The following is a 24,607-nucleotide window of genomic DNA, read 5'->3' on the forward strand; positions in this document are numbered from 1 at the left end:
CCAAAATGTTTCTGAGCTGACTTCCTTAACAATTGAAAAAGTTTCTGAAAACATGTAAGTCCCAAGAAAAAACAACAAGTTTCTCATTTGGTCCCTTTCAGTATCCTTTCAGGGAGAATTGCGAAATATTATTAGAGAAGCATTGTTAAAATTAATCACAATAATTTTCTAAGCTCTCACAACCATACAGTAAATATTAACAGGGTAAATCTCAAGAAAGAAAGAATTGTCGGGGACATTGTTCTCGTTTAATATGGAAAGAATCTTTCTAATGCAATGAAAATGGTTGCAGTGGTGGCAGAGGAAGTCTAATGTGAATGACAAGCCAGAAGAGATTTCTGATCTCAGTCAAGAACTGATCACTCTTGAATAAAATTTTTTTCTCTTAAGATGAGTTTTAAGGGGCTGGCCCCGTGGCCGAGTGGTTAAGTTCGCGCGCTCCGCTGCAGGCGTCCCAGTGTTTCGTCGGTTCGAATCCTGGGCGCGGACATGGCACTGCTCGTCAGACCACGCTGAGGCAGCGTCCCACATACCACAACTAGAAGAACCCACAACGAGAAATATACAACTATGTACTGGGGGGCTTTGGGGAGAAAAAGGAAAAAATAAAATCTTTAAAAAAAAAAAAAAAAAAAAAAAGATGAGTTTTAATGCGAGAGAAAAGAGTAGAATGGGAGGAAGAGAAGGAGGAAGATTGAAATTCTCTGTGCATATTAACAGATTTGAGAAGAAGTTCTAGAATATAAAATAAAAGACATTTAGCAGAATAAGATAAAAAACTAGGATAAGAGGTTATTCATGCACTTTGGACTTTATCTGGAGTCCTGAAATTATAGAATACTGCTTGTCCTCACAGGCAGTTCTAATTTAAGCATTTCAGTGTTGATTATAGATCAAAGAAAGAAAACATGTGATAGCATAACAAATAGTTCTTTCTTTAGATTCTGCCGTCAACTACTCCGGATGAAGGTCCTTCTCACATAAACTTAGTTAATCAAAGGGCATTTCTAGATCCCCCAGTGAGGTGCTGGAGCTGACTCAGCCACTGATTGTTAAATTTTCAGGAATTTTTCGAGCTGGTTTTAAACTGTTGGCAGCTTGAAATTGATCCTAGTGGGGATATTTACACACGGAAATTGGCAAATACTGCAAATCAAGGCTCTTCACCAGCACATTTCTTCCCTATACTCACACATTTATCCAGGCCCTTAAAAGATCCCAGTCATGTTAATGATTCTCTTGTCTTGGGTGTCTTGGGTTGTTGAGTGTCCAACAACAAAAGAAATCACCATTAACACTGTCACCCACACAGGAATCAGTAATGGCATGCTTATGAGGTACAGAGCACTATGCTAGACCCTGAGGAAATAAAGAGCTGCACCACACCTTTCACATCCTGAGGAGCTCAAAATCTATTCTGAAAGAAAAGAGATTGACATACAAATTTAAAAATGCAATACAATGCAGCATAACTACAGAGCCAACAGAACAGTAGAGCCCATTTGAGTCCTGTGTCTACAGGAGTTGGCAGAGAAAGGACCACAGGAGGAGACAATAATCCACGAAGGACAGAACTCAGGCCTGGAAGAAGCATAGGATACAGAAAAGCAGAGAGGAGACCCGAGTGAAGTAAGAAAATCTATCCAGAATTCTTTAGATTAAATGCATTTCACTGAGAAACATGGTTCAATGAGAAGCAGTATGGCACAATAGAAAAAGCATGAGATTTTGGAGATGCAGAAATCTAGATTTGAATCTTCACCTTGGCAGTTATTGGCTTGAGGCTACTTTACCTCCACAGTTTTACCTTCTGTAAAATGGGGCTAACTTTCCCTTTTCAAGGTTCTTATGAAGATTAAATGAGTTAATGTGTGCAGTATCTCCAGCACAGAATATGATACATAGTAGACACTCAAAAAAAAAATGGAGATGGTTTTGTCCATCTCCAAACTCTCATGGTCATCATCATCATCAATAACTAATGATGTGGAAAGAGAGCCGGAACTCAGATTGTGAATTCAGATTGTGGAGCTCACAAATTTTTTAAGCGAAAGCTTTTAAACTTTGTCTGTTAATTACTGAGGAGACATTGAAGGCTTTGAACATAGAGATGACATGTTCGAAGTGGTATTTACAAAGAACTCCCTGGCTATAGCGTGCTGTCTTTGGAGTTATATAGACTTGAGTTCCATAATATGAGTTTGCTGAATTATTTGAGACTATTTAATTCTGCTATTGGAATGGATGGAACTCATAAGAACTATTAAGCATAGATAATGAGAAAGCTCTTGGCTCATAATACTCAGGTGAAACTCATAGGCAGGGTCAATTTCATAGGCCTGTGACATGGGCCCCAAACTCAAAGGGGCCCAGTGCTTAATTTCGTGCTTTACCATGGCCATTTTGAAATTCTTAATAATTGAAATTCTCAATTACTTTTTAACAAGTGTTCTTGCATTTTCATTTCACACCAAGTCCTACAAATTATGTAGCTGGTCTCACACACAGTATGTGTTAAGTATAGCTAATAAACAGATTTGTAGCATGTGACACATAGGCATAATTTATAAGATGTGTTCCAATATCGGTAGTAAGTAAGTTAGTCAGCTGTAATACCTGCCAAAGAAAGACAGAAAATATGATGAACAAATAAGAATATTATGGTTAGAAAGGGATGAAAACAGCAGTTATGATCTTGTCACTTTGCGACCAACATCTGTCATTACTAAATTGATCACCCATTGGTGTCATCCAGTATGGTTCTGTTCCTCACCCCCCACCCCTCCTCCATGTGTTCTGCTCAAGAAAAGCAGCTATAATTTGTGGCATTTCAACAGGCTAATTGACAAGGTACTCCCATGGTCAGACATAATTGCCCTGTGTCATTCTGATAAAGCAAATGCATATCCTTGCTCTAATTCATCTTCACTTCAGTGGCCCCTTTGGGACCTCCATCCTCTTAATCACAGCATCAGTAGGATGAAAGAGATAGAGCATATGAACACTGAGAAACCAAGGATTCAGAAGGTGTGATTCTGTGGCCTACTCTACCAGTCTATTGCCATTCTATCCCCAGTATGTTAATTTATTCCATCTCTTTGCCCTCACTTCTCACTGTGCTTTAAATTGACTTAATAAACCATGTGATTTGAGCATGTTAATTTGGCCAGGGACCTTTCAGTCCCATGACCTCTGGGAGAGCTTGCCTGGTAGTATACTTAGAGACCTACATCATATCAAGGCAATTTTCTACACAAGTTCAAATCACGGCTCCACCACTTAATAACTGTCTGAACATAAACAATGACTTATCCTCTCAGAGCTTTGGGTTTTTTATATGCTAAGCCAAAATAACAATATCTACCTCGAAGGATGGTTGAAAGTGATAAAGGAAATTATGATAGTAAAACAACAATAGCTAACATGTATGATTACTATGTGCCAGTCACCATTCTAAGTGCTTTAGATCCATTAACTGATTTAATCTTCTCAATAACTCTATGAAGTAGTACTGCTTTTATTCCCGTTTATAGGTGAGGGAAGTCAAGGATACAGAGGTTAAGAAACTTGCCCACGGTCACAGCATAATGCTTGATATCTACTAGGCACTTATTAAATAGTGGAGAAATTAAATGTCAATGTTACTTTTTGATCAACAAAATTTCAGATGAACTGATTGCCTACAGACTCACCATTCTTCCGATGAGAAAATCTACATACCCAAGATATCTGTAATGTACAGGAACTGAAGGTCTATGCTTTGGTTGAGTTATTGACTAAAAAGAAGCCCAAATGGTCAAAGTGTGTGTTAGCAGGTGTGTACACATGCTTAAAAGTCCTCTTGTGTGGAATCCCTCATTCCTTCACAATGACGGATGGAGGAAAGGCGTTTGTGAACTAAAGTAGAAATCATGATGCTTGCCTAGGAAAATCTTAGTCTCCAAGGAAACTTGAGAGAAAGGGGTGGGGATGGGAGCCAAAGGGGCAGTCTTCCCAGATGGGATCCAGCTCAGGAAATCAACTCTGGTCTATTCCCACTTTCCTAGAAATATATTAGTTCCCCCAACCAAAAAATAAAATAAAAAACAAACACAAACAATTGTGGGAGGATGAAGGGAGACTGAGTAAGGAGGAAAGTTGCCTTAAGGACTAGCTGACAATTTTAAGCACCTATTTAAACGTAAATGAAATCCTAAGAGTAAGTTTCTTGGCTTTACTGGGTGTTTCATCAATAAATCACCAGGCCTAGTCAGCCAGTGGACAGCTCCTGGAAACACTGGGTCAGGGTGCTACAAAGCTCAGATATTAAAGCAATCAGTATAATAGCTAAATAAACATTTTTGTTATCAAAATAAATACTTTTAAAATGGTTTCTACCCTAGAGCCATTTCCGTGAAAAAGAATATTGGAGATCTCCTGCAGCCTATTCTGTAGACTCAAGAAACACTAGAACTGCTCCCTCCCCAAAATAAGTTTCCTTAAACATCCAGTTAAGTGGGATTTTTTTAAACCTTTTCTCATGTTAATAGGCACAGAAACATTTTTCTTCAAAGGAATGCTTTATGTGGAAGTACATTGTGAAGAAGAGAGAAACCACAGGTCTCCTCTGCTTGAAGCTGGCATTGCGGCCCGGCAGCCATCCCTCATGGCTCAGCCTACCCTGCCCTGGAGGGATTTCCCCAAACCACTTGAACTCTGAGGACAGCAGTTTGAAAACCATGGGCCACAGTCTGATTCCTTCCTTTTATGTATAAATAAACCGAGGCTCAGAGAGGGGAATTTAGAGGTAGAGCTTAGACTGGAGTCCAAGTCTCTTAATTTTCAATCCAAAATCTATTCTATCATAATAAAATAAAGTAGTTGCTTATTTATGTTTAGTCTTGAGGGCTTTTAATCTACCACACAGAATGTTCCCATAGAGTTAAAGGTTTTAGGTTCCTTCCAAGATGGGTAATAAGCAGACCTGTTATTTTCCACCAGGTATTTTATTTCACCTGTAGTGGCTGCTACCAGGACAGGCAGCCACCTCTTACAGATAGGAAAGATCTAGTCATCCAACTTCTGGGTTAAACCTATTAACAACTTAAAAAGAGATTATGCTTAAAATCCTCACTGTTGGATATTTTTTAGTTGGGTAACTAATAAAAAACAGAAATAGACTTTCAAATCATTGGAAAATACGTCACTATTTCCCTTTTCCCAGCCTCTACATACACATATTCTCACCCATTCCATAAATGGTCCACAGAGTAGGATGTCCCACTTAATGAGGTTTTCTAGTTCTCAATTTTAAAATTGAGGTTCTCAATTCTAACCATAAATCAATGACTTTTACAGTAAAAAACAAAAATACATATTCCTGGTCTGGACAAGACACACATACCCCACCACCCAGAAATTCTTATTCAATAGGTTTAAGGCTACATGAATGTGTGAAACCATATTAATACACAGAAAAACATACGTTGAAAAACATCATTCCACAGTGACGGTGGAAAGGACGTGGCTTCCCTTCAGCCCTAAAGAACCAATTCTGCTTCCTTGAAAATGCCGACCTCCAATTCCTGAGCCATATTTGAGAGTCCATATGGATTTATAACCCATTTTTAGAGCTTCTTGCCCCTGTACTAATTGCTTATGTTAACCATCTTTTGACCTTAAGTCCTGAGGATACTCATGTTCCTAGTGGCAGATAGTCTTTCAAAATGTAGTAACTATCCCTGAGTCTCCCACAATATCCTCAGAGCCACAAGCTACCATTCCCAAGGCTTTACTCTAAAACAAGTCTTGAAATCTTGACCCTCCCTAAAATTTGTTCCACATATTTTTCAGAGTCCAGAGCCATCTGGGAAGCCTTGAAACCCAGACACAGATCCACACCTGTGATCAAAATATCTGTTCCAGTTACGTTGAACCTGGTGTCTAGAATTCCATAGACTTAGCCTGGAGTGATGACTGGAGGTTAATTCTGGGAATAACACAACCTTAGAAACACTGTCTCGGAGTTAGATGTTCTGAAATAAATAAAGGGCGGGAGGAAAGCTGCCTGACCCTCATGTTTTAGTAACTTTGGTAAGAGAAAACTCTACATACACATACTATGAAGTATTGACCACTTGTTCTAGTGTGACTGGAATCCATGGGGGAGAAGCTCAATACAGCATTCAGAAACCTACCAAGGGAGACAAGTTGGGCACTGTAGTACCAACAACTTCATCACAGAGGTTGAAACTGAGAGAATCAGGCTGACCAGGGCTATTGGCACCAGTTGTGCAGAGAATTGCAACGTCACAAAGCAGGAGATGTTTCTGGCCATGGAGATTAGTCGAAAGACAATGAGCATCGCTGACAGGTGAGAAGCCACAGTTGCTTCTTCTCTGGAGCTAAATTTGTGCTTCCATCCTGCGAGCTGGCTTTGGCTTTGATGTTCCGAATCACTGTTTTGGTAACGTGCCTAACTTGCTCCCCAGCTGCACAGGTAAGAAGCAGCAAACTTGAATGCCTACAAGGTCCAGCCAAGCAGCATGAACAAGTGATGTGGATTGTTTGGGAACTGTGCACACTCAAGGGTGAATGCCATACTAGTAGGGGTCAGCGACTGCCTAGCCCCAGAACTGTGCACACTGAAGAGCGAATGCCCTGTTAGTAGGGTGCAGCTATTGCTTAGCGCCAGCTGCTATTTTCACGTAGAAATCTTGGACCAGATCGTTCACTTGTCCATGAGAATCTGGACATCCAGATTTTTTTTTATGTGAAATTTCCCACTTTAAAAGTTTGACAACAGCAAAAATATTATTATAAAAAATACACCCCCAAATGGTTAAAATGGTAAATTTTATGTTATGTATATTTTGCTACAATAAAAAAAAATAGTAAAAGAAAAAGCTTGTGGACCAGATAAAAGCCACCTATAGTCTAGATTCAGCTGCAGACTCCCCATTTTCAACATCTGCCCTTGTAATAGGGCCTGGGCTGCCCCTCCTTCCATCTCAGTCTCTATCTCTCTCCACTTCTGAAAACAGCTTAATCCCTGGACTCCAGCCCAAGGCCCCAGGTCCAGGAATCTGCCATAAGAAAACCCTGAGGGTACATTTTTTAAATCCTGAGAGTGATCAGGCCCTGGATTCTGCCAAATTGTCAAGATCCCCTACTTCCCTTGTTGAAGCATCAAAATTTTATCGTCCATGCAGACTGCAAACAATGTGTCACCATCCCCCAAGGCTCCTGGGCTTACCTGTGGTTGGGTCTGCTTCCCCCTAGCCCTGTTGGGTCCCATACCCTCTGTCACAGGACAGGCAATCAGGCAACACTAGATCGATCGTGAGGTGAAATAATAATTACAATTTGTGTCTCCCAGTTGTGCGCTGGGTTCTGGCACCATGCTAAGTACTTCAAATGAATGATCTCACTTTATGATTCCAATAACCTTGTAAATTAGTACAATTTCATAAGGAACCTGAGATCAGAGGATGACACAATTCATTCAAATTTATCCAGCTATTAAATAGAAGATCTGAGATTCAAACTCAAGTCTGAAGCCATGCCTACTCTACCGTCCTATGTGGGAGATTCAGGCAAGGGACAGTAGGGGGTGTATTTCAAACCTCCACGCAGGTGGAAGGGAGGATATGCTCCTTGACATTCTTACTGAATTTCACACTATGCTTTGAAAGTTCACAATATTATTGCTTTCCAATTTTATAACTTTCTCTATACCCGTGGTTCCCAGGTTTGGGGATTTCGTGGCCGGTAATATTTCCAAGTATATATTGGGAGCCAACATAAGATTACCAAACTTCTATTTTACCACATAAGGACATTTTTAAATCTATCATTTAGCATCATTATTACTCAACTGAATGAAGTAGACAGACACACATAAGCACGTGAGCACACACACATGCATATGCACGTGCACACGCATTAGTAGCTCCATGGAACCCGGACGCCGCTTGTCTTTGCCTTCATTCACAGCTGGTGTGCACACGCACCTACACAGGGAGTTCCCCGCTACAGCTGTGTGGTGTTGCAGAAGTGTGCTGAGAAGACCATTGTTTGGAACGTGGAAAATCTTACTCCGCAAAACAGAATAACACCATTATAAATGATGGTGAGGTTCCTACCTCACAGGGTCGATCTAGAATATCTTCTGTTTTGGATATGAGGTAATGAGGCCCCAGGAAGTTAGGCAATTTCCTTGAATGACAGACAAGCTTTTGCAGAACCAAGTCTAGTAATGAATTATCTTGATAGCTACTTCAGCTTTTTTCATCACTATACAATAATGCTATACTATAATTTTAACATTATCATATATATATCCTCTAATGTTTAACATTATTAGTTAAATAGGCTTTGGAAATTTACCATTATTTTCAAAAGTGGTTCTGTGGAAAAATGCAATCTGTAGAACAGTTGAGAGATGCCAACATGGCTATTATCACAAACACATTCCCTTTTCTCACACCCCACCTCCCCCAACCCCCTTGGCGAGGAAATATAGGGTGATCCTCAGAGGTGAATCTGTTTCCTTCCCCAGGAAAGGACAATCATTTGAATTTTCGTATCAGGAGTTTGTAAATCTTTCTGCCTCTGAGTGTGTTTGCACCCCCATCAACATCAACATTAGACTGAAATTGGGTCACTGATATGTTACTGGGGAATCGTTAGTAGCATGACCCTTAATTGGAATCCTATTTACTGTTCTGTTGGCTTACCATCCTTGCTGTGCTTTAATGAGAGCTGTGACATGACAATATCATTTGAGGCTGGGACCCCTCAGAGAAGCAGGAGTGTGCAATCCACACAAACATGTAAAATTCAAACATGTTCTCTCTTTCAGAGAGATAGTAATGAACGTATTAAACTGAGGAAACTTTCAGTTCGAGGAATAAGTGGTTAAAGGTGACCACAGAGGTTGTAAGACTCCAAACAATAAATTTGCTTATAGTTGTTTTTAATTTATAATCATTAGCCCAGCCTCTCTAGTGATATGAAATATATATGCTATATTATATATCAATATACCGTGAGCAATATGTATAATAATATGAGTATTATATATATTCTATTAGTATTATCTACAAAACTCAGAGGATTTAGGAGATCAGTATCAGGTAACATATTTCTAATTACAGAAATTAGCATCATACTTGAGAACTTCAATTTTCGTCTCCATTTTCCAAGGCTTGCATTTGACGGTAGCAATCATTTGTCTTTTCTCATCCAACTCTGCCTTCAATCTTTCCAATTCCTCTTCATCAATTTCTTCTTCTTCTTCCCTTTAAAAGAAAAAGAAGAAGACCTTAATAAAGTTACATTTTGCTTGACTCCCAAACTTAAAGAAGAATGCAACAGAAACTCAGTCCATGTATATGGACTTGGCTGTACATAGCGGATGCTGAGCTCCACAAGCATTAGAGCTTGTATCTGAACACTGATGAGGGATTTCTGGAATTATTATAACTGTAAACAGTAGTGTTTACATTGTGATGTCCTGAAACTGTATAGTCCACTGTGTCAAACTCTCAGAACTAGAAAATCTGTAGAAAGAATAGTTACGGATCTATCAAGATACTTTCCTCTCTTTTTTGTTGCCTTGTACACCTTCCCCCACCAATTCTACATTTCATTTAAAAACTTTGTTTTTCAATAAGGAGAGTAAATTAGAGGTGAAAGATGTCTTTGAAGAGCCCTTAAAATTTTAAGTTAGTCCTGTCTTGAGAGAAAGATAGAAAAATTGAAATAGGGAAAAATAGAAAACCTATTTCTCAAAGGCCACTTAATCTGCTAATTAAACGCAAAACTTCAATTGATAAAATTCAGCTTGAAGTATATTTGGTAGAAGTGAATCCTTTGAAGAGATCTTCAAAGGAATTTAGCTGCTTGTTGAGCAAATGAGATGAATCTTTCTCTGCTATGTACCTAGTATTGCAAAATACTGCAGGGTTCAGAGCTCAAGAAAACAAAACCCAAACATGATTTTAAACAGAGGAATGTAATGTCCTATTGCACAGATCAATTTTTTTGTAATAGATTGTTTTGGTTATTCAGCAACTGTTGTTCAACTTCAAACTTACCCTTCTATACTTAATATTTCGAGCCTGGGGCTGGGACTCTGTAGGGCACACTTTTGCTATGTCAGTTGGCTCAATATGAAGCAGCCAATAGGGGACACTAAGAAGGGACTTGGTCTTTCCTTTGGTTTCGTTTGCTTCCTGCATGGCACTTCCTCTTTAGCAATATTTCTTTATCCCTGGAGCTGCAGGGCCTTCTCACAGCCACAGACGAATCTAGTTTGCCAATTTTTCCAACACTAGCAGAACCAGCTTCATCACCACCCCCACAAACACCAGCACCACTTGAGCATCATCACCTTTGCAGATGTCTGGGTTTCAGCTCCATGGGTCTCTCCTCTGTGCTTCTAAGTTTTCTTTTCAACTCCTTTCATTGTCCCTCCAGCCCTTGGGGTGGTAGCTGCTTCCTATAGTTGCTGTCGCCATGACACCTTAGTGTTCTCTTTTCCAGTAACCTGGTTAACAATTATTTGTACCTACTAAAGAGTTCTCTTATTAAATGCTCTCTGTTCAATTAACTGTTGAATTTTCTTTTTCCTGACTAACAAAGAAATTGTAATCTGACTCAGTGTTAGTGAGAAACATATCTGTTGTTCACTAAAGTCATGACTACACATAGTAGGGCTATGGCAAAAGCTGTTTTTGAAAGTTTCACCTGAAGAACAAGAAGACGCATCCATAGTTTTATAGCCCACCCTACAAAATGACTTTGCAATCTCCTTTACCATGAATCCATAATTTTTAATCATATCATGATTACTGAAACAAAAATTCATATAAACCTCTAAAATAACTCTTCCTGTTGACAGTTTGGTTTTTTGACCAATTCAGATGTTTTGCTTGGAATGATAATCCTGGATCAAGAGAACTATGGAAGTACACTCTACTAAGATAAAACTCTGATTGCCATTAGGCTGTTTCTGTTTTAATTATTTGATGTTTGTTGTATAAAACCCTATGGTGCTCTACAACAATGACATATAATACCTGAGGGTTTTTTTTTTTTTTTACTACATCTATATTTATAGTTTAATTTGCCACTTAAAATAATATCAGTTGGTTTGTCTTAGGAAGGAAAAAATGTTTTAGTAAAAATGATTGAAAGTGTTTCCAGGTATGTGTAGTCAAAATCTAAATTACATAGGTAATTGTTTTACTGCAATCTTTATGGAAACTAGCAAAAAGAAAATAAAATATATGTCAAGAAATTATCAAAAAAGGAGTCAGTTAGAAAACAGAAAAAGATTTAAGATTAACAATTCAATTGCTTGATATGATAAGCCTTTAACTTGCCCATCCTTCCAAAATAATTCGTGACATCTATATGTAAGTACCTTAAATGTTTACATTACTGAACTTTCGTTAAGAATCATATATAAAACAGCATCTTATTTAATCCAGCATCATGAAAGAATGAAAGAATGATTTATTTGATGTGTGGATTTACCATGTAACTAAAGCTTATTTCTTCACATGTTGATTTTTCGAAACTACTTAATGGAAAACTTCATAACACTAATTATATACTTTCCTGCTATCTTAAACCCAACACTTTATTTGTTTAACCTATCCAAATGCTATGATTAACTAAAAAATCAGACAAAATGTCTTCAATAACCCCTTTTGTGATTATCCCTATGTGAATAGTTTTCGCTAAGACTCCAAACCGCTTTGTACTACTTCTCTGGCACATTTATACTGTCTTGTTTCATAGTAATTTGTGTCTATGTGGCCTCTCCCTTACTGTATTATGAACTTCTAGAGAATGCAGGCAATGCATATTCATATCCAAGTCTTCCCCAAAAATTGGCAAATTATCTTCTACAGAAGTGGAGCTGGATAAATATTTATTGAATAAATGTTTATGTACCAAACTTTTCTGGATGACAAAGTTATCATTATGAACCCAGTGATTAAAGTACACTAAATATAACAATGTCCTCTAAGATTAGCGTAGTATGGAAAGACTTTTATTCCTAAACGAAGTGATTCCAGACTGGTATATTTTTAAAATCTTTGCTGTTAATTGTTGATTTTTCCAGGAAGATCATGCTGTGCCACAAGGTATAGTTGCTGTTGGATAAGTTACCTTCAAATACGCAGGTAATTAAAATAATACTCACCAGCGCATTACAGAGAAACTGCCCTTCTAGGAACCACTCAAAGAAAGTGCTAATCATATTACAAGGATATAGCATAAACACGTTTCATCTTCTAAAATTTAGGGCTAATCTATGCAAGAATGGCTTTCTATCTTAAGTTTGATTTATTTAAACAACAGTTGTTAGGAAAAAGGAGACATAATGTGCTGAATTTCTCATTGCTGTGAACATATTACTTATTCACTTAAAACTAGGTCAGGAAAAGCCTGTATTATTAGAAATACTCCAAAATGTCTAACAAGGCAGGGTTTTTTAACCACTTCCAAAGATAGTCAGCATTACAACCTTAGTTTTAGTTGTTTTCAAACATTTTGTCAGCACAAGGGAAATTCCCTAAGGTGTCTCACTTTAATATTTCAATAAAAAAAGATCATGAATTAATTAACCTAAATAAACGTGCCCTGACTTGCCTACTAATCTTTCTCAAAATATATTTGCTAATACATTTTCTTTAAAAAAAAAAAAAAGCTTATCTTTAAAGTAAACAATAGAAAATGGATCCTAAAATTGAGATCAGAACTCCCAAGCATCACAAATAATTTATGGTACTATTTAGATTAGTTGCACAAGTTACAGCAGTAATAAGATAATTTGAAAAACCTATGGAAACAAAGTTCATTTTAGCCAAGTTTGGCTCTATGAAGGAGTGGAGAGGTAGGGGTGCTCGTGGGGAGACAGGGGTGCTTGTGGGCTTCTCAGAATCAGGATGAGAGTGAGACCAGCTAAGAACAGACACTGTCACAGGGACAAGATTCCCTCAGGCAACAGGGGTCAAGACCCAAATGACTCATATATTCCTATTCCTAGAGGTCAAGTAGTTGACATGAGGGCCTTAAGGAGACCAAGAGAGCAGAGGAATGCTCACCTGACTCACCTTTTTAAAAGGACTTCTCTGAGGCACAAGTGGGGAGGAAAAGCAAATTCTGGAATACAACCTATCTCATGCACACATCTACTGATGATGTTTTCTCAGTGAAAGACCACTCTCAGAAAGTATAAGCTTTGCTAATAAGAAATATTACAACATAATAATAGTAACAAGAGTCACAATAAGATATGGAACTTAGAATTGCATTGCATTTTATTTTTTAAGGAAGAAAGTATAAAGATACTTGAAAAGAAAATACAAATAAAAAAATACCGGAGTCAAAATTTAAAACAAGTGATGTCTTGGTATTCAAAGATAGAAGAAAGAGGAGGAAGTTGGGGAGGAGGAGGAGAGAAAGGAAGAGGAAACGGAAGAAGAGGAGAAGGAAAATCTAAAACCTAAATCAACAAATATATAACGAAGAATCGAGTAGAGTTACTCTTTTATTTTAAAGAGAATCATTGTCTATTAATGCTAAGCTTCTCTATCTGAGAAAATTTTCCAACAGTTGTATGTAGTTATAATTATTTATGAGGAGAAAAATAATAGCTAGTTATGGAATACTGGAATGGGTCATCTTGGGAGGACATGTTAGAAAGTTCCTCATCATTTAAAGTCCTAGGAGTGTTTTGGAGGAGATCCCATTTCCTCGTGGTGACTCCCATGGCCCTACTACCTAAGTGGCAGAGTAGCTGTTCTCTTAAATCTTTTCTAAGACGTCTGGGTTTTCTGTTATTAGTGTTTTACAGGCACATCTGCCTGCCATCTGCAAATTTCCAGAAAGCAAAGACCAGAAAATTATTTTCTTGAATTTTCCCTAAAGAGCATTTAAGATATTATTCTACATAAAGTCAGCGCTCAGCAAACTGTTGGCCTGGTGGAACTAAAAGGTGCAGGATTGTATTAAAAAAGAAATGACAGCACCAATTCTCTGTAACAGGGACTAGCACACTTTTTTTTTTGTAAAGGGACAGCTAGTTACTATTTTAGGCTTTGAGTGCTGCATACAGCTCTGTACCGTATTCATCTTCATTTTTTTATTAATAACCCTTTAAAGCTGTAAGAACCGTTCTTAGCTCTTGGTCTGGATTAGCCATAGTTTGCCAACACCTACTCTGTAAGAGAAAGTGCTTTGGGCTCATTGTTAAGGAGCCCAAATTTTACACTTAACTTTGACAACAATGCATATAGTTAATGGGATAACTTTAAAATATTTAAATTAATCGTAATATGTTAATGACCTATGAAAATTTAGATCTTTCATAAAGAAAATTCTCACAGTCCATTCTTAATATGTATTGACTTTTAAATTGTATTTTAATATTAAAGTACATTTAACTAAGTGGAGTCAAATGTCGGCATCAGATTAAGCCTGTCTTTCTAAAAGTATTTTGAATTACCAGTTGCAAGGCCAAAGAGTGTCTAAAGGGAGTGGTCTTCTTTCAGAGTCAGGTGCTTTTGAATGAGTTAACAATTTCAGTTTTAGATCAGAACTGACTTACGCTCCTCTCTTCAGCCTCCTCCTCCTCTCTTTTTCTCTGGCTTTCCTTGTTTCCTCATCCTCTGGCTCAGGTTCTGGGTCCTGCTCATTGATGACATCTCTGGTCCGTTTCCTCTTCGGTCTCAAGCTCTCTCTCCGAGGCAGTTTATCTTCCTCCTCTTCCTCTTCACCTAAACACAGCAGTAAGCGCCTCAGTGAGCAACGGCAGGAAGTGCTCTCTCCTGCTACCAAATGTATTCTTATTTTTTAATTGTCGTTGTCACGCATCCGAGACTGCAACCCAGCAATTCTCCACGTCATGATAAGATGAACCATGCTGTATATATTTCATAGCCTGCCATTTAAATACATTTATCTAGATTCTCATTTCTTTTGGGGTTCATTTACTCAAATGTATGAATGTGGATCCCCAAATTTTAATATTCCTTAGAATTCCAGTCTTCATTTACTTGGGTAAATAGATGACTTAGACTTTAATGTCATACCGTGACTTCTAAGACCAAGTTTAGAGGTTACCAGTCCAACACATAAAGGTGGAGTGATTAACCACTATGTGTTTACTAGTACTTGTCTCTTAAAACAAAGGACAAAATGATGAGGAAATGCTACAAACTAGAGTAATTTTGAAAAAATTAATTCACCTCTTGAGATTCCTTCTACTTCAAATTATCCTCATTCTTGATTCCAAATATATCTTTCACCTTTTTCCCAAATGTTTCTTTCCCTTTCTTAAATGAAACTGATAGTAAATACATTTGCTTGATCATCTTATGAATAGGAATAGATAACTTGTCAATATAATTTTAATGTATAACTGAGAAAAATGACATTATTTTATTTTATTCATCAACTAACAATTAATGCCTCATATGCCCATAACTTCTTAGGAAGCTTCCAGGTAGAGCAGAGAAAGAATTCAGGTCCTTCCTTCACAGTTGATAACATAAAATCTTACTTCACGTTCACTTTATTGCATCTTAACTTCTGATATTGAGAATCACCTATTATTAAAAAATCAAACACTAACAGTTATCACTATCTTCTCAAATAGAAGCTACTGTAGGAAAAAATTTGTACGTCAACGGAAAACTATGAATTGTCTGCAGTATACTCTTGTGTGTTATCTGATTCTGATTCTATGCGAGCTATGTGTAACTCTATAAGTTATAGATAACTGGACAGCAATGCAAAAATGATTTTTGTCTGTAGGCACGCAAATGAACTCTGTCCAGTAGAGAGACAATCCTCCCCCACCAAAAAAAAACCCCACAAAACAGTTATGCATCCATTTGCACAATCATTTCAATATTCCTGATGCATAAATGTATCTGTTCTTTGCTTTTTTTAAGAAACTGGTTAGAATGCCTCATCAAATTCCTCATCAATTAGTTAAATATGTTCATTTTTACATATGTATGTCCTGATATTATCCTTTTTTGAAAATTACCTTTTAACATTACTTGTCAAAGCTTTTTTATTGACATTTCAAAACTAAGATCTAAATATTATCTATATTACTAAAGTTTGGCTAGCAGAGAGAAATAGGAGGACAACTTTTCTAACTAAGCTTTGAAAAGTATACTCTATAATCAAAACCAAAAATGAGTTTGCAATTGTGAAATATTGTGGCAAATGTTGTGTGTTATTTGAACCCCACATTCTGGTGTTCTGAAAACTTACCCAGCCTTTATTAGTCACATTAGTCACTAATTATATAAAGGATAAGAGCTTGATGGGGTTGAGAAGCAGTTTCACCCACAAATAACTCAAGAACTCAAGCAGCCAGTTCGTACTCTCCATTGTAGTATATTTTGTGTTGAAACTAAACTATTAAATTTACAGAGTTTTACCATGGATGAAAAGTGTATCATTAGATTTATCTTTTACCTTTTAGAAACAAAAAACCAGTCTTTAGTGCTTTAAGTAGCTTCCAAATATTCAAATTCTAAAAAAAAAAATGAGTATTTTACGGTTGCCTACTAAATGAGCCTTGTGTACAATGTTAACTTTTGGAATGGGCTCGATTCAGTGTTGAAGCGTAGCAGAATATGTCATCTCAAAATATGACTGGAGGAGTTCGGAATGTATCACCTCGGAATATGCCACTTTGGTATATCAATTATTCTGAGCTGTCGGCACTTGAAAAATAGCAAATGCAGGTAAAGGCTTCCTCTGAACTCCCGTTATCTACCTAAGGACAGATCTTCCAAAAGGAACTCAATTGTCATAAACCCCCTCCCAAGGAGCTTCATCCTCAGGGAAGATTGACTCTTATCACAGGAGAGAGACTAGAAATGGACACCACATCCAGACAAACTTTGTCACAAACTATCATATCTCCCATCTATTCTTTAAGGGCCTGTTCATCTTTCCTAAAAATCATTTTTTCTCTCCTAAGAGGCCTACATCCCCCTGCCTTTTCCCTATTAAGATGGCATTTAGGTCTAAATTCCAAGCCACCTGCAAGAGTTACTCATTTTCCCTTGGTATCTCCCATGTATATGTGCGGTATACCTGTTAATAAACTTCTATTTGTTCTTTTCTCTTGTAAACTGTCGTATGTTACAGGAGTCTCAGCCAAGAACTTAGAGGGTAGAGAAAAATTATTTTTCCTCCTCTAAAATATTCAAGCCATGGCATTCAGGATCTGTGGGAGACTCTGAGCTATTTTCATGTAGAATGTATCGAATTAATGAAAACAATTGGCATGGTGAATGTTCACTGGCTGTCGTATTGTGCTCAGGTTATTAAAAGGATGGTGTTGATGTATTCTTTGATTGACCTCTTCTTGAGATGCTGCTCTTTTTTTTCAGTTTTGGTAAATTCAAAGCTTTTGCTCATATAATGATCGTTCTCATGTTCTCGTCCATGAGTGGTCTACATGCCTGGAAAGGGATCACAGTCTAGGCTCTTGAGCTGAACCTACACAAAGTAAAAACAACAGAGCGATTTGGGCAAAATGCCTAAAAATTCAGTACAAAAGGACATGCTTATTCATTTTAATGGAATCACCTGATCAGTTCAGTCAAAATGGCCAATGTGTTCTATTGTAATAGATTCAGCCTTAGAGAAAAGCTTTTAGGACAAACACTTTAACAGAGAAAACAGTAGAGAATAAAAAAGCATATTTTTCTAGAGTACCATCTACTTGATCATGAATAACTTATATATTGGGTGGAACTTGTGTGTGCCAGTTGAATGTAATCTAGAGTGGAGATTCTATTTGCTGGACTTGATCTCTTCTGTGAGACCATCAAAATTCACCCACACATGCTCCTGTCCTTACATGTGGTAGCATAATCCCCCAAGATAAGAGGATGAATCCCCTGAATTCACTGTTGTATCACAGGAAACTTATCCCTGCTGGGTCCATCCCCACTTACCTGAACTTTCCTCAGTATCATCTTCCTTTTCCTCCACTTGGATTTGTACTGTTGAAGAAAGAAAAAATATAGCAATTCTTCAAATGACAGTACAATTGTTAGTAACTGGTTTTAATGTTCCTATTTTCATAATGTTTTTGCGCAGTTAATAAAAACATTTTTCAATAAACTTGTCAAAATGAGCATTATTTTCTAAAGATATACAGCTACAGCTTCTTACACAATGTTATGCAAAGACTTCTCTGCTTCATTGCCTTCAAGGATTTGCAAAACATATCAATTATAAGCCCCTCAGCTCAATTCAAAATAACTTCAACCAAAATAAATTCTGTATTGCCATAAGTAAACGAAGTTTTTTGGGTCATTTCATGCTATGATAAATTGAACTGTTAGTAAAATTATATCCACATCCACAACTTGGTTATTATAACCAAATTAACTTATTGAAATAGAGACTATTTCATTCTAACCAGCTACCCAGTGTCATAGAGCCTTTCAAAAAAATGCTTAAAGGCTGATATTTCCTATTTCCATGATTTCTATAGGTATTATATGGATGCAGCCTAAATTTCCCTCTATATGATTTACCTTGACAATGTGGAGACAGGTGATTTTACAGTTCTTTTCAAGACAAAGAACATTTCTTCTGTTTATTTCTCACCCCATACTCAGACAGCATCTTGTTTTTAGTTTTGTTCCATTCTTGTAAAAGTATATAAAGATTTTATGAAATTTTGAATGATACAATAAGATGGGAAAATACATTAATTGGCAGATTTTTCCCTTTGTCAACTATTGTTCATTTATCACAGGTTTAGTCAGCCAGAGACAAAGATTTGCAACTTGCCATGGTAAAAATTAGAGTAGAATTTCTTTAGAACCATAGTCCAGTAACTTGCTTATGAAATGTTAATTTTATCATATTTTTATTTAACATGGATGGGCATAAGTCCAAAAAAGCAAGGATGACAAACAATGTTGCTGTGAAGAGAGGAAACAACCTCTGGTTTTGTTTCTGCTCATGCACTGTCAAAGGTTATTATTCAGAACTTGGCAGGCAGATTGAAAAGGCAACACACACCAAGAGTTTAAATTCTATTCACAAAGAAGATGATTGTAAAAGCAGTTTTTGCCTTTAAACAGCATCTGCATAAAAATTTTTAGGATATGCAAAAATGTTATCACTCAACTCAAGTCAGCCCTGGAATGTGAAAATAAGTATTCTTTTGTTTAGAGTGGACATATGCCTTCTGTCACTGGCTGTAACTGGATCTGCACAGGACAAAGATCTTTATGTCACTACTGAGAGTTTGCAATAGTGAAGGCAGACGCTTCTAAGAAGATATTCTACATTCAACAATAGGTCATGGTCTTTTATTTGCAATTAATGCCGCCACCAAGCTTCTTCACTCAAAGAATTCCCCAAGAAGGCATTTTAATAATATAAGATTAGCTTTGGAGCAGAGTCTGATCAGTGTGTATAATAGAGAAACAGCTGAGGACAAATAGCAAAGGCAAACACGCAGCCTATTCTGCAACATGCATAGCCAAAGAAAAAATTCACACAAAATATCATACTGACTTGTAATAATCAACTCACTAGACACGACTAAATAAAGTTAATTAAATGAAACAGAAAAAATACTAAATGAACAAAAATATGGGAAAATCTTTAGAAAGGATTATATATTAAATAAAAGCAGCAGAATGAAATGCCCCAAGCCAAGGAGATGAGCACCAATTCAACTTCCCCTGATAACGAGGGAGAGAAAAAGCAAGGCTGGAGTCGTGGATTATCTTCTCAGGTACAGGAAGGACAGTTATAAATGACCATTAAGTAAAATCTAAAAATCTGTAAAAGGAGACATCTCTGCTCTTGCAAGTAAAGAGCTATGGTTTCTAAGTGTTATAATGGAGAGTAATGCAGAAATAGCCCCTGCCCTCTCTTGAGTTAACTTTCCAACCATGACACTCATCTGTGCATGATCGTCTGCGCATTCTCATTAGGTGCCTTCTTTACTCAACAGCATTCCTCTGTCTGGCAGTTGAGTCAGAGGCCATGGAACAGTTGTTTTTATGGTTATTGTGATAATAATTGGTTTGTTCTTGATTCAAATCCTCAACATCAAGAACTCAATAACCACACTTTGACCTGGAGATTTAAGACTCCATCAAAAACCTCAGACCCAGCTTGATTTTAATGGAACATTATTTGGCCTGAAAACCAGCTGTCAGTGCTGGTCTGTATCTCCTACAACTCAAAGCAATGCTAAAGAACCAAGCTAATAAACCCCTCCAAGACAAAAGCCTGTGCAAAAGAATAATTCAGAACACTTAAATGGGAGTTACAGACTGTCTTTCCCTTCTCAAACAGTTTTTGGCATGGCCTGTTGCCATCCCTTCTCTCACCAATCCCTAGTTGCTTACTCGCAATCATATGACCCCCACGTGCTTTGGCTGCTTCCCAAAGCCTATTGATTATGTACTTTAAAAATATCCTCTCTCCTGGGGAGTGATGGGAGGACAGTGAAAAGAGAGGACGGGGAAGTCCTTTCAAAATGTTGGAGGCAGCAAGCAAAACTGCATTGAAGGATGCTTATTTAAGAGAGGAACATGCAATAGGAGCAGATGAACTCCTAGGCAACCCAGATCCTCATTTCATGCAAATAGACCAGTAATTAAAAACAGTAAAAGGAAACAACAGTAGAGAGTCACATTTCAGAGGCACTGGAATTGTTCAGAAAGTGGATGCTGCTCTAGGCTTTCTTTTTCAATCTATAGCACTGAAAATATTTTATGGGTCTTCAGGATCAGAGTGGCCAAGTGGCGGGAAGAGTTGAATGGTATTGTCTGTTCCTCTGACCCACATTTAGCTCTTGAAGGGATGTTTGTAGCACCAGGTTATTACTTTGGAAACTGAAAGTTCATTTATCCAATTAGCATTTATTGTGCACTCACAGGGAGTACAGAGCAAAATGCTCTGGGGTGGGAGTTTGTAGTATAGAAGAAAATATCACTGCCTTTAAGGAGTCTCACTATTTTATGCAAAAGAATAACTTTATAATAATGAGATCCAAGATTACATATGAGTATCTTATCCAGCTTACTTGGGCTATAGCAGCAATGTATCAGTTACGTTTATTAGGCTTTTTTGTATGTTTCCTTTCAAGGTTCCTTTTTGTGTGTGAGAAAATGTCAACAAGGGCCCCCCACGCATAAATGGGGTATCTTTCACCTCAGACTAAGCTGCCCTGAGAAGGTTATTAATCTATGCCATAACAAGGACATTTCTAAATCTCACCTGAAAAACTCATGACATCAGTATGGGGTGTGATGTGGCATGTTAGAGGAAGAGAAGAATCAAGGACAACCACAAGGGCATAGCCCTGGGCAACTAGAAGGATAGAGTGGCAAGAAAAAGAGATGGAAAGGCTGTAGGGAGAATAGCTTAGCTGGGAGAGTTTGAAGATCAGGAGTCTAATTTGACATGTTGGATTTGAGATGTCTATTACACATTGAAGAATGAGTTGGGTAGGCAGTTGAATATTTGAGTCTAGAATTCAGAAGAAAAGTCTGGGCTGAAAATATAAATTTGGGAACCATTAGCATATTGATGCTATTTAAAGCTATAATACCAAGTGAGATCACCAGGAAAATGAATGTGAACAAGACAGGGAAAAGAAGACTTCAGGGGCTGGCCCCGTGGCTGAGTGGTTAAGTTTGCATGCTCCACTTCAGCAGCCCAGGATTTTGCCGGATCCAATCCTGGGCACGGACACAGCACTGCTCATCAAGCCATGCTGAAGCGGCGTCGCACATGCCACAACTGGAAGGACCCACAACTAAAACTACACAACTATGTACCAGGGGGCTTTGGGGAGAAAAAAGAAAAATAAAATCTTTAAAAAAAAAAAAAGAAGACTTCAAAATTGAGAGAACAGGCAGAAGAACCAACCAAGGAGACTGAAAATGAACAATTAGTGAAGTGGAAGGAAAATAAGAGATTGTGGAAGGCAAGTGATGTGTATGTAAGAGATGTGTCATAGGCTTGTAACTCAGATATAATGAGGACTGAAAATTGACCATTGGGTTTTGCAATATAGAGGTCAAGGATGACTTTGATAAGCATAAATTTAGTGAAGTGGTATAAGCAAAAGCCTGAACTTGGGTGGCTTTAAGAGAGAATAGACAGGATTCTGGGAAGATGGCAGAGAAGGAAAACTCTGAACTCTCCTCCTCCCATGGACACAGCAAATCTACAGCTACCTGTGGAACAGTTACCTCTGAGAGAGATCTGGAAACTGGATTTTAAAAAAACCCATAACAAGGGACAACACTGACAAGGGTGGAAGAGGCAGAAATACACCTCTGATGAGGAGAAAATCACATCTCTGCCACAGCACTTCACAGCTGGAAGCAATCTCAAAGGCACAAAGCTTTTCCTGGAGCAGCAAGGGGATCTGAGCAGGAGATTTATGCCACAATAGGCATCCCAGCCTTTGAAGTCAGCACAACCCAGATGAGTTCCCATAATACCTGGCTTTGCTGACTTTTAAAGCCAATAAAGAATACTCCTAGAAAAACTACCAAACTTCAGGGAAAGAAAAGCCTGCTCTTAAGGGGCCCACTCACAGATTCACCCATTCCAGAAACCAACACAAAAACACCGGAAAGAAAGATGCACAATCCTTTGGTAAAAGAGACTCACTTGCTAAGCCCTGAGCACATCTCAGAGACGCAGGGGGTGGCTGGGCCCACCTCCTCATGGACTAAGACACTGGCAGCAGCCATTTTGTGACCTAGCGCAGTTGTGCAGACATGGATGATGGCAGATGCCATTGGACTTCTTCCACTGGCCTGTTAGTGTGGGGGTTTGTCCTGCCCTCTAGAGCATTGATTTAATCCAGCACAGCCAGGGCAGGCAGCCCCTCTAGGGACCAGCCTCACCCACAAGCAAGATTGCAGTGAACTTGTGAGCATGTTTAGGCAGGGTATGTGGGATCTCTGCAGTGGGATGAATGGGTCTGCCTCAGCAGGGCCTGCATGCAAGTGAGCCTGTGTTGGCAGGGTGTGTGGGCCTGCAGGCAGTGATATGTGTTAGCCACAACAGACTTGTACAGCTGGCCACATCAAACAGCCACATGGGGGATCTTCCAACCCTGCCTTCCAACGCCTGAAACAATTGTGTGCTGCCACACCTGGGGCCAGTCCCACCCATCTGCAATCCTGAGAGAGCTGACAACAGCCTCGCACCACACGGAGCCTCAACAGAGACCTGCAACAATTGTGAACCCCTGAGCCTAGCAACCAGCCACTCTGAGGGTCTGACTCACTTAACAGCAAAAGAGAAGCTGGTGTGTGCTATTAGACCTTGCAGCCAGCTGTGCAGGGGCATGCCCTGCCCAATAAAGTGACTAAAGTGACTGAAGTGATCATAGCAGCCTCACAAGGCTGAGCCTTACAACCTGCTGGTCCAGGGGCCAGCCTATGCTATCCTTGTGCCCAAAGCAAGAGCAACCCCTCCACAACAGAAGGGTACATAAGCCAACTCAGGGGACATTCTGGAATATTTGGAACAGGTGATGAGAGGGAAGCCCATTGCTGGCCCTATAAGGCATCTCTTACATAAGACCCCATTTCCAAGATCAGGAGACATAGCTGATCTACTAATACGTAGATATAATCACAGAGAAGTGGGCAAAATGGGAAGACAAAGGAATATGCTTCATATAAGGGAACTGAACAAAACCTCAGAAAAAGAACTAAATGAAACAGAGATAAGCAATCCACCTGATAAAGAGCACAAACTAATAGTCACAAGAATGTTCATTGCTCTTGGGAGAAGAATAGATGAACACAGTGAGAACTTCAACAAAGAATTGAAAAATATAAAAAAGAACCAATGATAACTGAAGAATACAACAATGGAAATGAAAAATTCACTACAGGGAATCAACAGCAGAGTAGATGATACAGAAAAATAGATCAGTTACCTGGATGAAGGAAATTACCCAAGTTGAACAGAAAAAATAAAAAAGAATTTAAAAGAATGAGGATAGTCTAAGGGACCTCTGGGACAACATCAAGCACACTAACCACACTAACATCCGTATTATAGGTGCCCCAGAAGGAAAAGAAAGACACAAAGGGGCAGAGAATCTATTTGAAGAAATGATAGCTGAAAACTTTCCTAATCTAAGGAAGGAAACAGACATCCAGGTATAGGAAGCACAGAGAGTACCAAACAAGATGAACCCAAAAGGCCCACATCAAGGCACATTATCATTAAAACGTCAAGAGTTAAAAATAGAGTCCTAAAAGCTGCAAGAAAAAGGCAACAAGTTACATACAAAAGAAACCCCATAAGGCTATCAGCTGACTTCTAGTAGAAACCTTATAAGCTAGAAGGGAGTGGCATGACATTTTCAAAGTACTGAAGGAAAAAAACCCTATAGCCAAGAATACTCTACTTGGCAAGGTTCTCATTCAGAACAGAAGGAGAGATAGTTTCCCAGACAAGTAAACACTACAGGAGTTTATCACCAAGAAACTGGCCTTACAAGAAATGCTAAAGAGACTTATTTAAGTGGAAAAGAAAATATCACAAATATGAATAA

The 24,607-nt window shown here is 38.3% G+C and overlaps 1 protein-coding gene across 1 annotated transcript in view; it reads right to left on the reverse strand.

Moving 5' to 3' along the window:
• Nucleotides 1-22,756, reverse strand: part of TMC1 (transmembrane channel like 1) — a 113,945-nt gene extending 91,189 nt beyond the window's left edge. The window contains exons 1-4 of the mRNA XM_070248123.1: nucleotides 22,699-22,756; nucleotides 17,991-18,038; nucleotides 14,609-14,777; nucleotides 9,153-9,281 (exon numbers count right to left, since the gene is read on the reverse strand). Of these exons, the coding sequence (XP_070104224.1) occupies nucleotides 9,153-9,281; nucleotides 14,609-14,777; nucleotides 17,991-18,038; nucleotides 22,699-22,756 (404 nt within the window). The remainder of the gene's footprint in view (nucleotides 1-9,152; nucleotides 9,282-14,608; nucleotides 14,778-17,990; nucleotides 18,039-22,698) is intronic.
• Nucleotides 22,757-24,607: the final 1,851 nt, after the last annotated feature.

Source organism: Equus caballus, chromosome 23 (assembly GCF_041296265.1).
Source record: "Equus caballus isolate H_3958 breed thoroughbred chromosome 23, TB-T2T, whole genome shotgun sequence".
Taxonomy (NCBI): Eukaryota; Metazoa; Chordata; class Mammalia; order Perissodactyla; family Equidae; genus Equus; species Equus caballus.